Below are 13,615 nucleotides of genomic sequence, written 5' to 3' on the forward strand. Positions count from 1 at the left end.
GAATTAAAAAGGGGGTCTGTGTTAGATAGGATCAGCACGGAAGGCCTCTCAAAGGAGATAACATGTAAGTTGAGTCTTTAGAGATGAGAAGGAACTAGCCACACAAAAAATGAGGATAACAGCATTCCAGGCAGGGACAATAGCACTTACAAAGATCCTGAGGCAGACAGGCACATGAATTTTCTAAAAAGTGAAAGACCACTAGTGTGTTGGGACAGAATGAGTAAGGTCAGGGTGGCACTAGAAACGATCATACAGTAGCAGAGGCCAAACACAAAGTAACTTCCTTATAGGCCAGAGTAGAGTTTGCCCTTTTGTCTAAGTACAAAGGGAAGGCACTGAGGGGTTTTAAGCATGGGAATGACAAGATCTCTAGACCTACTCATCCATGACTCACAAAACAAACTGAAGGAGGAAGGATAAGAATTTCTGGAAACATTTAAAATGATGCTTAGAGAAACTAAGTATAAATGCATAATAAAATATTTTCCATTATGATTGAAGTTATTGATTGCTAACAATCAAAAATCCTTTTGGGATAGTAAGTGTTCATCCACTGCTCTTGCTTCTTTCACAACCGTCATGAATCCCAAGGGATACTGTGACCCACTTAAAATGGAGGATAGAGAAGAGAAGTAAATGTGCTAGGCAGGCAGGGTTAGAGTTACTGAGTGAGGCGGTCATAGTTGACAGCTATGAGGGCCCAGAATAGCACACGTCTGAGCTGTGTGGACCACATTAGATGAAAGACGACTTAGAAGATACTATGGGGTAGATTTCTTACAAAAAGGAAGGGCAGGATTCAGGTATAAAATTGGTGAGACACTGATATGAGGAATTCTTAATCGCAGGAATCAAACTGAGGGTTGTTGGAGTGGGGGGTGGGGTGGGAGGGATGGGGTGACTGGGTGATAGACACTGGGGAGGGTATGTGCTCTGGTAAGCGCTGTGAATTGTGCAAGACTGTTGAATCTCAGATCTGTACCTCTGAAACAAATAATGCAATATATGTTGAGAAAAAAAAAAGAAGAAGAAGAAGAAGAAGAAGGTAGCGGGAGGGGAAGAATGAAGCGGGGGAAATCGGAGGGGGAGACGAACCATGAGAGACGATGGACTCTGAAAAACAAACGGGGTTCTAGAGGGGAGGGGGGTGGGAGGATGGGTTAGCCTGGTGGTGGGTATTGAGGAGGGCACATTCTGCATGGAGCACTGGGTGTTATGCACAAACAATGAATCATGGAACACTTCATCTAAAACTAATGATGTAATGTATGGGGATTAACATAAGAATAAAAAATTAAAAAAAATAAAAATAAAAATAAAAAATAAAAATAATCCTGGGGGGGGGAAATGTTATCACTATAAAAAAAAAAAAGTAAATAAATAAAAGAAGTTATCGCAAAAAAAAAAAAATTGGTGAGACATTGTGAGATGCTGACATTCCAGCACCAATACTATAAGGAAACTTAAAGAAAATTAATTTATGTATCAGATAATTATCTTTAAAAATCAAGCTACCCTTAGGTTAATAGGTCTTTGCAACTATAAGCTTCTTCCTGGAATACTAGGGTTTATCTTCTCTTGAGGCTGCTTCATTCCCTTCATATTCTTTTTTTTTTAATTGCTTCATATTAGTAACACTCTTGGCACTAATTAAGACCACCACCATTACTATAATAAAGTGTTGTTATTTTCACATGATACATTGAGTAATTAAAACTATTTCCTCTCCTGTTATGCTGAGCGAAATAAGTCAATCAGAGAAAGACATGTATCATATGACCTCACTGATATGAGGAATTCTTAATCTCAGGAAACAAACTGAGGGTTGCTGGAGTGGGGGTGGGTGGGAGGGATGGGGTGGCTGGGTATGTGCTATGGTGAGCGCTGTGAATTGTGCAGGACTGTTGAATCACAGATCTGTACCTCTGAAACAAATAATGCAATATATGTTAAGAAAAAAAAAAAAGAAGAAGATAGCAGGAGGGGAAGAATTGGGGGGGAAATCGGAGGGGGAGACGAACCATGAGAGACGATGGACTCTGAAAAACAAACTGAGGGTTCTAGAGTGGAGGGGGGTGGGAGGATGGGTTAGCCTGGTGATGGGTATTAAAGAGGGCACACTCTGCCTGGAGCACTGGGTGTTATGCACAAACAATGAATATTGGAACACTACATCAAAAACTAATGATGTAATATATGGTGATTAACATAACAATAAAAATAAAAAAAAAAAACAAAAAAACCTATTTCCTCTCTTAAGGAAATTTATTCCCAAGGAAAACTTATGGGTAAGTGATGGCATGCTCATATTCCCATTACCTGTTCACTGATGACGGATTAATTTAAAAGTATACATAACAGCTGAGCTTCCATTTTTTTGGTTTTGTTTTGGGTTTTATTTAAACAACAAAACAAAATTATATTACTATGAGATAGTATGCATCACAAGAACAGCTTTGGAGTTAGTTTTGACTTTTTCTCTTCAAGGATAAAGAGTAGCTTATTAGATGTCAGCTATAATGTTCATAACAGCTAATTATCTTTCATTTTGCAGTAGCTATAATAAGTAAGAGCAAAAATGGTGAATACCTACTGTTGCCAGGTAACTGCATCCACTGTGCTTCCTGCCACCTTCATGAATCTGTACAGAACAGAAAGAACAAATAAAATAAGCTGAGGCATAGATTAGGCCAATCCTTGGGCTAAGAGCCCACAGCCACAATCAAGGTAGATCCAGAGCTACTGGAAGTTAAACTGTACAGAAGGTGAAGGTAAGGATACTTTCAGCTCTTCACACATCCTTTACCATCTGGAAATCAAGACCCCAATACAGCATGCTGTCTATGTCTGTCTTCCCAAGCCCATACCTGATGGTTTCCACATCACTTACCCCATGCACAAAACTTCTCTCTCTCATTTCCTATTCTCTAAGGACTCTGAAATCTGCTAGGAAACAAATAAACTATAACATTTCCCAAGGATGGCGACTCAATAGAGCCTTTGAAAACCTCAGCCTTCTGAAAAGACCATGGGAAAACCCAATTTAGTTATATAAGCATAAAGCACTTTCTTTTTTTTTTTTAAGATTTTATTTATTTGCGAGAGAGAGAATGAGAGACAGAGAGCATGAGAGGGAGGAGGGTCAGAGGGAGAAGCAGACTCTCTGCTGAGCAGGGAGCCTGATGTGGGACTCGATCCCGGGACTCCAGGATCATGACCTGAGCCGAAGGCAGTCGCTTAACCAACTGAGCCACCCGGGCGCCCAAGCATAAAGCACTTTCAAATATGCCCCAGTGATGGGCTGCCATACCTGAATGTAGAAACCTGAGCACCACACAGAGAAATCTTTTTTTTTTTTTTTTTTTTTTTTAAAGATTTTATTTATTTATTCATGAGAGACAGAGAGAGAGAGGCAGAGGGAGAAGCAGGCTCCCAAGGAGCAGGGAGCCCGATGTGGGACTCGATCCCAGGACCCTGAGATCATGACCTGAGCCGAAGGCAGACGCTCAACCATCTGAGCCACCCAGGCGCCCGAAATCTTTTTTTTTAATGTTTCAAGTTTTTATTTAAATTCTAGTTAGTTAACATATAGTGTAATATTAGTTTCAGGAGTAGAATTTAGTGATTCATCACTTACATATAACATAGAGAAATCTATTTCTGAAGCAGCTAAGCAGTGTCATCTGACATTTGCTCAGCTCAAAAGAGAAACCAGACCTGTTTTCTTTCAAAACACACAGCAAAACCTTGCTACTAGTTCCCTAGCCTCCTATGCTCCTGGAGGTTCTACCAGAACCAGAGCTGGGAGGAAGCTCTAAGGCCCCACAGATGCCGCAGGGTATCATAAATTGCAGGTCTGTGAATAACTCAATTATCTACTAACCTCCATTCTCACTATCCTCATGTTCTGAGGCCATGTGCTGCCACGGCTATTGTTACTATTTAAGAAAGCTACCATGCAGACACAGGAAATCAAAAGGAATATCTCAGTTCTTCAAGACTTTCCCTTCAACCCTTCAACCCTGGAAGGGAACTTTTCTACAGACAGAAACAATCTTCCATCAGTATTTCATAACCAAAAAACTCGTCCATTAGGAAGCGAGAGGGTGTTTTGTCAAGAAAGTCCTAGCCTACCCTGTGCCAGCATAATCTTGCAGGCAGACACATGGCAAAGGGGTTGCCATGTGCTGCCCAAACAGAGGCTCTGCTTTGCCATGATGTGGAAAAGTACTTAATTTTTGCAGGATTGGAAGTGAGAGAGAGGATGCCAGGACTGCTGCTTAGCATAGGAGTGAAGTTTATAAAAGAAGATGAAGAGGAAGGAGAGGAGGGAGTTGGGGGTGGGGTAGGAGAAAGAGAATGGGAGAGGAGAAGGGGAGGAGAACAAGGGATAAGAGGAGGACACGGAAGATAGGAGAAGAAGGAGATGAAGAGGAGGCAGCTTGGCTCTTGTCTATATGGTCTTGTCTTTTTTCTCCAGTACCATTCAGCAGTCAGGAGCAAGAATATGGGAAATGGAACATAAGGGTGATCAGGAATGGAACTGGTTTGATGGGCAAGACCAAAACGTAAATGGAGATTGGAGGGAATATAACATATATTGAGTACCTACTTAGTACCAGCCATTCATGTGTTATTTCTTATAATTCTCAAAACCGTTTTGCTTAGGAAGGTGGATATTATTGATTCCATTATACAGATTACTAACTTCCCTACTGGCTAGAGAAGTAGTGGCTCTAGACATCCCAAACAGCCCATTTTATGGAGTCAGGCCACCTCTCCTAGTAGCACTCCTGGGGAAGGAGGGCATGACCAGGCAAAGCCATAAATGCCAGCTGGAGTATTTCCAAAAAAGAAATATTTTATGTAAAACGATCTTAATTTACATATGAAAAACCATAATAAAAATAACACTGACATTTATAGTGCTCTATCATTATAAAATGCTTTTCAGCTTCTTATATGTATAATTTCACATAGTCCTCAAAACAACCTGGTAGGGTAGTAAATACCCCTAATTTATAGTGGAGGAGGCTGAGTCTCGTGGAGGTTATAAGACTTGCTCAAATTCATAGAGCTAGTGTGGACTAAACCCAGGTTCTCTGACTCCAAATCCAATCCTCTTTCTAGGATCCTATGCTGCCTCCAAGCTGTTTTCACTGAGGCCCAGAAGTACAGTAAAACTCTAAGATGCAAAAAATAAGTTGAACTTTTGCCTTGAGAAATACTACCAATTCATCCAAAAAAGAGAAAAAAAGGCCTGAGCACCTTTGCTTGTTGGCTTTCTCTCAGACTTGAGCATTGCAGTGCCTATTTGTAAGAGAATATGCAGGGGATCAAAGGTGACTGACCCAGGGCCTCTGCTACATGATGACCACCACAAAAAAGCCAAGAAGAGAGACAAGACAATCAGCTATCAGAGTTTCTATGTGCTATACTACTGGTACAAACCGACTGCTGAGAGATAGCAGTCAAGGGAGCAGTTAGCTCTATACCCTACAGTATTAGAAGAGGGATAAACATTGAGAAAAGCTTCACATCGCACATGACACTGAATTGGCATTAAAAGAAGGGTAAGATTTTGTCATGAAAAACAGGCAAAACAAGGTAGAGTCAAGGTGAGTGTGTTCTCAGGAGTCCATCTTGACTGGATGTCAGAAGACAGGTAAGGGAATGGCGGGAAGTCAGACTGGTTAGGTCACTAGCTGCTAGGCTGTGATGCTAAAAAGTCTGGCCTTTATCCCTTAACAACTAGGTACAAGTCCAGCTCCTATTTATCTTTGTATGACTAGTACCCAACATAATTTGCAAAATACAGCTGGCTCTTTTCATGTATATTTGCTGGATTTATCCTGTTTTTAAACAAATGAGGGGAATCAGATTTGAGTGTCAGGAAGATCACTCTGGCTGGGTAAAGCTGAAACGTGCTGGTGTGGACAAACTGGTAGGAGATGACCGCACAGAGAGGGGATGCTTGGAAATGTAAAAATGAAAAAAGACCCATTGAGTAACACTGATGGAGCACTCAAGAGGATTTGGTGGGTGAGTCTGAGTTGGGCAAGAGGGGAAAGAGAGGAGCCCAAAGTTTTAATTGTAGTAATGCCATTGCCCAAGATGGGCAACCCAGGAACAGACTTTTGATGCTGATGTTGGTGAATGTATTCCAATCTTCTTGAATATGCCTTAAAGAACTTGAAATAAATAGTCACTGATGATAATAGCTATGCATTTAAAAGAAAATAAGGAGGAAAAAAAATCATTAATGTCCTGCTTGGCTAAAAGGGTCTGGATAGGCAATTAAGAACACATCTAATATGTCATTTGCAAATATCTTCTCCCATTCTGTCGGTTGTCTTTTGGTTTTGTTGACTGTTTCCTTTGCTTTGCAAAAGCTTTTTATCTTGATGAAGTCCCAATAGTTCATTTTTGCCCTTGCTTCCCTTGCCTTTGGCGAGGTTTCTAGGAAGAAGTTGCTGCAGCTGAGGTCAAAGAGGTTGCTGCCTGTGTTCTCCTTTAGGATTTTGATGGACTCCTATCTCACATTGAGGTCTTTCAACCATTTGGAGTCTATTTTTGTGTGTGGTGTAAGGAAATGGTCCAGTTTCATTCTTCTGCATGTGGCTATCCAAATTTCCCAACACCATTTGTTGAAGAGACTGTCTTTTTTCCATTGGATATTCTTTCCTGCTTTGTCAAAGATGAGTTGACCATAGAGTTGAGGGTCCATTTCTGGCCTCTCTATTCTGTTCCATTGATCTATGTGTCTGTTTTTGTGCCAGTAGCATGCTGTCTTGATGATGACAGCTTTGTAATAGAGCTTGAAGTCCGGAATTGTGATGCCGCCAGCTTTGCTTTTCTTTTTCAACATTCCTCTGGCTATGCGGGGTCTTTTCTGGTTCCATACAAATTTTAGGATTATTTGTTCCATTTCTTTGAAAAAAGTGGATGGTATTTTGATGGGGATTGCATTAAATGTGTAGATTGCTCTAGGTAGCATTGACATATCAGATAAAGGGCTAGTATCCAAAATCTATAAAGAACTCATCAAACTCAACACCCAAAGAACAAAGAATCCAATCAAGAAATGGGCAGAAGACATGAACAGACATTTTTCCAAAGAAGACATCCAAATGGCCAACAGACACATGAAAAAGTGCTCAATATCACTCGGCATCAGGGAAATCCAAATCAAAACCTCAATGAGCTACCACGTCACACCAGTCAGAATGGCTAAAATTAACAAGTCAGGAAACAACAGATGTTGGCGGGGATGCGGAGAAAGGGGAACCCTCCTACACTGTTGGTGGGAATACAAGCTGTTGCAGCCACTCTGGAAAACAGTATGGAGGTTCCTCAAAGAGTTGAAAATAGAGCTACCCTATGATCCAGCAATTGCACTACTGGGTATTTACCCCAAAGATACAAAAGTAGGGATCCGAAAGGGTACGTGCACCTCGATGTTTATAGCAGCAATGTCCACAATAGCCAAACTGTGGAAAGAGCCAAGATGTCCATCGACAGATGAATGGATAAAGAAGAAGTGGTATACATATACAATGGAATATTATGCAACCATCAAAAGGAATGAGATCTTGCCATTTGCAACGACATGGATGGAACTGGAGGGTATTATGTTGAGCGAAATAAGTCAAACAGAGAAAGACATGTATCATATGACCTCACTGATAGGAGGAATTCTTAATCACAGGAAACAAACTGAGGGTTGCTGGAGTGGGAGGTGCGGTGGGAGGGATGGGGTGACTGGGTGATAGACACTGGGGAGGGTATGTGCTCTGGTAAGCGCTGTGAATTGTGCAAGACTGTTGAATCTCAGATCTGTACCTCTGAAACAAATAATGCAATATATGTTAAGAAAAAAAAAAAGAAGAAGAAGGTAGCGGGAGGGGAAGAATGAAGCGGGGGAAATCGGAGGGGTAGACGAACCATGAGAGACGATGGACTCTGAAAAACAAACTGAGGGTTCTAGAGGGGAGGGGGGTGGGAGGATGGGTTAGCCTGGTCATGGGTATTGAGGAGGGCACATTCTGCATGGAGCACTGGGTGTTATGCACAAACAATGAATCATGGAACACTACATCTAAAACTAATGATGTAATGTATGGGGATTAACATAAGAATAAAACAAACAAACAAACAAACAAAAAAACCCACCCCCAAACCAAAACACTGTATATTCAAAAAAAAAAAAAAAGAACACATCTAATTTGGTGTCTTAAAAGTTGGAAACTGGTTCTTCATGGTGCTATAATCTGGAGATCCTCATATGCATTGGATAGTTCGTTCTGCTATAGGTTGATAATTAAGTTCTTAAGTAACTTTCCATTATTAAAAGTAGCATTATAAAAAGAATGGGAAAACTAGAGTTAGGAACATTTAAAGTAAGGCTCATGTTTTCTCCCTCCACACCCTACCCCACATCCCTCAAAGAAAATCCATAAAATCTATAATTAAGTACAAAATAGACTGGACCCTTATATAGAATATTATAGTTTACAGAGAAATATTTTAAAATTGAATAAAGGAGGGGCGCCTGGGTGGCTCAGTTGGTTAAGCGACTGCCTTCGGCTCAGGTCATGATCCTGGAGTCCCGGGATCGAGTCCCGCATCGGGCTCCCTGCTCGGCGGGGAGCCTGCTTCTCCCTCTGACCCTCCCCCCTCTCATGTGCTCTCTCTCTCTCATTCTCTCTGTCTCAAATAAATAAATAAAATCTTTAAAAAAAATTGAATAAAGGAAAAGACCTACCATGATCCTGGATAGGAAAATCAATTATTCTCCCTAAACTAATTTATGGGTTTAATGAAATTCTAATTTAAAAAATCCCAGTAGATATTTTCAAAACTTTACAAAATCATTCTAACATTCATCTAGAAGAATCTAAGAATATTCCTTAAAACTGGAATAATGAAGAGACATTTGTTTGATCTACCATATATTAAAATATACCATAAAACCCACAAGTATTAAAACATTCCTAGGAATTAGAAAGGAGATCTTAGGAACTCATAAAGAGATTAGGAATTAGTAAGGAGAGATATGGAATAGATTTTTTTTTCAAGTTACATATAAGAATTTATTACATGGAAAAGAACTTAGTATATGAAAAACTGAAGCATTTCTTTAATGATGTTATGTGATTTGTGGCTATTTGGGAAAAAAAATTAAAGTCAGATCCTCACTTAAGATCGTATTTTGTATAAGAAATCAAAATAGTAAAATATAGCTTAGTTTCATTATATTAAAAAATATCTCAATTACAATTTAATATTTTGAAACAAATGATATTATTATCTTCTTAACTTTAGTAGCATATTGAAGCAGTAGAAAAGCTGTTTTAACTTTGAGGAAACACCACTATTAAATATGTATTCACAGGAAAATTACTATAAACTACATTCTTCCTTTTCCTTCTTAGCAAAATGGTGAAACCAACTTCAAACATATGGAAGCATTTTTACACTTATTCTGAGGAGGAAAAATCTAATTCACAAATAATGTCAAACAAAATATGCATTTCCAAATACTACCAAGATGACCAAACATACCCTTGTTTTTTGAGAAGTGTAAAAAATTGACCTCAAATGAGCAAAATGTTCTGTTTTCAGAAGTCTTTGACATTATTTTTTAAAACCAGAAAAAGAGAAAACAACTAGAGAAATAACACATAAAGGAAACCGATTAGACAAAACCCCAAGGAATAGACACTATAAGTCAATGAGTTTGGGGAATTCTCCCCACCCCCATGCTCCTTCCCTGAAAATTAGGGCTCTCTATGACTATCCTGTATCCATATCATTTCTATCCTTTATTTTTATATCTATATTGGCAATGTGGAAGACAGCAAGTCCAAAAGATCATAATTTTCTTTGTTCAAATCTAACATTGATGGATTCTTCTGCTCTCTAGTTCTGCCTGTTTCTCAGAAACTGGCCCAAACCACATAAATGAATAACCTCAACACAGCTGCAGAATGCTCCACAACAGTAATATTAGAGGTGGAAAAACATGCACACAGACTAGTGCTGTCAAGAGTGAAATACCATGGGAAAGTGAAATTCCGTTTAGTGTCTGGTATTATCCAAGGATTTTCAGCCATCCACTTCCATTCTAATCCCTAGATTTAGGTCTATGAATGTACAAGTAAAAGATGACCCAGGATGTGAATAACAAAAAGGGCAAGATCTTGGTTTTCCAAGGTTGGATGTCTCCATACCTGAATTATGAAGACAGAAATCCTGGATGATTATCCCAGAGAACAGAAGATGTCGGCCCTCACACTGACATCCAGTCATGCAAAGAAGGGTAAGAGAGGGAAAGGGCAGGGACTTGTATCAAAGGAAATTAGCTAGTGCCAGGCAGACATTTCAGTATTGGGAGATCTTTCCCACTGGAGCCAATCTGCTGCTATGGAAAAGAACAACATATCCTCTTTCATTATGAGAGTTCCTTTTCCTCCCCCAAGAGATCCCAAATCTGGGAGAATTTCTTTCCTTTGTTATCCACCTGCACATATGACGTATCTGAAATACTGTTGAGCCTCTCTCCCAGGGCATATCACAGCTCTCTCTTATAATAAGGCACATCTTTATTCATGGTCTTTGGGGTTTGAGTTCTACTTCTGGACCACAGAATGCAACCCTAAAAACTGGATTCTGAATTTTGCTCCCAGGAAGGAGGATAAATCCTTCACAGGGAACTGGATGTCTAAATGAGTACAAACTTCAATAAGAGAGTGGTAGTCTGATCTTTTTCCCCTTGTCCACAAAGAGAACTTTGGTTATGTAACTAGCACGAATAAGATGTGGTAGCTATTCTACACAAAGCCTAGGAAAAACCTGTGAGGAAATTATTCATCTTGAGTTACAGCAAACCAGGCATCTCCCATTTGGTCCAAAGCCACTTACTTTTTCATGGCTAGTTATATATTGAGCTATCTATACTAGGTGCTGCACAGAACAAATGATATATTGATACATCTCTCTCTCTCTTTCTCTTTCCCTCCCTCCCTTTCCTTTTTCTCCCCACCCCTATTTATATATAATATTACATTGGCAGTAAGCTGATAAATAGCATGGCTATATATTCATTGACTTTAATAGCTGGTGCAGCTCTCTGTTTAGGCTTCCCTTCTAGCTTACTATTCCCTCAATTTGATAGATTTATAGAGTTTAATATACTGGAACTTGAGATGGATGAGATTCTTCAACCAATCTTTCTTGTCAATAAAAATTACATCCATGAAGTTTAATTTTAAGGGCAATCTTGAATGAAGAAAGGAAAAAATAAGTTAGCTACCATATACCGATTGACAGGCATTTGGTAAGTGGTTTACACAATGTACAACCCTGTAAGGTTGTATTATCACTTTCATTTTATAGATGAAGAAACTGTGCTCAAGATCACCCAGGTAATAAGTTGCAGAGCTGAGATTCAAACCAGTTCTGAGTCTAAAGCCCTTGTTTTAACCATGCAGAGATGACAAATTTGTGATGTTTGTAGTGCTGTCCCCATTTTCTGAGCCCATAGTAGATATTGGTAATAGATCTCAATATTGTCTCACTAATCTCGGAATTGACCTATGAATCCTTCTAAAGACAGGGTACCAGGCACTATTACCTGGATCTGGCCCCCCAGGATGAAGCTTATTTGTTGCTAACGGGGAGTTAAAAGGAGGGAGGCTACAGGGCCGTGTTTGGAATAAAATGGAGGCAGATGTGAGATAACACATAAAGGACAAAATAAGTTTGCTTGATTAAAATGAAGGCAAATGGCAGGGGGGTGGGGGATGATGAGAGAAGATGTTGAAACAGATCTGGAAGGCTATGGCTGGAGCTGAAAGGTGCTGGTTAGGGAAGTATTATTATAGACATGTCTTGACAGTCTAAAATGCTCCTAAAGAAGTCATAAAGACTTGGATTCAAGCAAAGAAGGTATAACTGACCAGATATGATTTGCCCTGGCTGTGGAGCCTGATGGGAAGGAGGAAAAATGCATCAAGATGTCATGATAAATTTCACATGTAAAACTGAACTTTCCAAAAGTTCAAACTTTGGTATGAAGCTGAGTCTAGGAGAATTAACACTGTGGAACTAAGGTGAAAAAGGATTATATTTTTTCTAGTATGCTAGACCATGTGGCTTTGTTAAAAAATGAAGATTCAAAAAAAATAGCACCACGGAGTAGAAAGACAATGGATCTAGGAGTCAGACAGATACCTGATTTAAGACTTGGCTCCACAGCTTATTAGCTATGTGGCCTTGGGTACATTGTTTAATCTCTCTAAACCATTTCAAATGGAGGGAACAGCACTTACTTCTTAAAGGCCTTGTGAAGATTAACAAGATGATATGCATGAAGGAACAAGGCTACTTCCTGGCATACTGTTGGCACTGAATAAATGTGAGTTTGGTAAAAATTTAATACCTGTGCACCTCCATTCCTTGATCTGTAAAACAAAGATAATAAAACCCGCTCTGCCTATATTACAGGGCAGTGGTTCTTATGCTTTGGTGTGCAAAGAACGCCTTGGAGTTGCTGTTCAAAAATCCAATATCTAAATCTTATCCCCCCACATTCTGGTTTGGTAGGTCTAGGCTGGAGCTTAAGAATCATGCTGCATTTTTAAGAAACTCAACAAGTGCTTCCAATGCAGGAGGACCATGGGCCACACCTTTGACAGATTCTGATCTTAGTAGTGCCTCTTAGGGTAGGCATTCTTGGAAGAGAGGGTAGGGTTCTCAGGGAAAGTAGAAGAAGAAAAAAATGAGAAAATAAATGGAAAAAAAGAAAGTGAGGAAGAATATCTGTGTCAAATCTAAGTCTATGTCCCAGGACTCCAGTCTCCTTCTCCAATGTTCTTTCTAATCCCCATTTGACTTCTCTGACATTGGAGGAAGAGAGAAACATCTTCATCATAATGGCAGTAATTGATGACCGTGGGCTTGCGGAAAGAATTAGGTTGTTTCTCTAATCAGGAAAGAAGTCCTTTCCAGGGGGGGGAAAAAAGGCAAGTTTAGAAGTTGTAGTCACTAACACAATGCTTAGCTAGGGAGCAGACCCTTGCAGTAGCTAATGCTTCCCTGTTAATGAGTACTAAACTGCTGCTGGGGGCCTTTCCTCTCTAGAGAAAGAGATGGAAACTCTTTTCTTATGAACTAAGAGGAATAAATTGTTCTCTCCTCCTGTAGCTTGGTCAAGTCATATTAACTCTTTCACAGTTGAAATAAAACAGAACAATTACTAGGAATAACATTGTAATAATTACTCTGTACACCAAATTGTCCCCAGCTGTGCATCTTCCCACTCCAAATGAGAATGTGGTGGTTTTTACACAGGAGGTAGACCTGTGATCACCCTCATTATCCTGGCATGTTATTGTAGCTAATCTTTCTAGTTCCTATAGCCACTCGATTCTCTAAACTTCCTGGGAAACTACATAAAGTTATATACAAAAAAAAAAAAAAAAAGGAAAAAACCTGCCTTTTCATCTTTGAAATACACTTATTCTTAACAATTGTGGCTGATATTCCTTTATGTGTCAACTGTGCCAGGAACTGTACTGAGTACTTTATTTCATTTAACTCTACAATAAGC

The 13,615-nt window shown here is 39.6% G+C and overlaps 1 protein-coding gene across 3 annotated transcripts in view; it reads right to left on the bottom strand.

Annotated features, from left to right (window-relative positions):
* The window catches only part of HPSE2 (heparanase 2 (inactive)), a 655,327-nt gene that overhangs the window by 210,001 nt on the left and 431,711 nt on the right, over positions 1-13,615 (bottom strand). For all 3 annotated transcript variants that reach the window (XM_064593549.1, XM_064593548.1, XM_064593547.1), the window contains one exon: positions 2,597-2,644. In XM_064593549.1, the coding sequence (XP_064449619.1) occupies positions 2,597-2,644 (48 nt within the window). The remainder of the gene's footprint in view (positions 1-2,596; positions 2,645-13,615) is intronic.

Source organism: Mirounga angustirostris, unplaced genomic scaffold, assembly GCF_029215605.1.
Source record: "Mirounga angustirostris isolate CCGP_5_RB_7025 unplaced genomic scaffold, mMirAng1.0.hap1 SCAF_6, whole genome shotgun sequence".
Classification (NCBI taxonomy): domain Eukaryota; kingdom Metazoa; phylum Chordata; class Mammalia; order Carnivora; family Phocidae; genus Mirounga; species Mirounga angustirostris.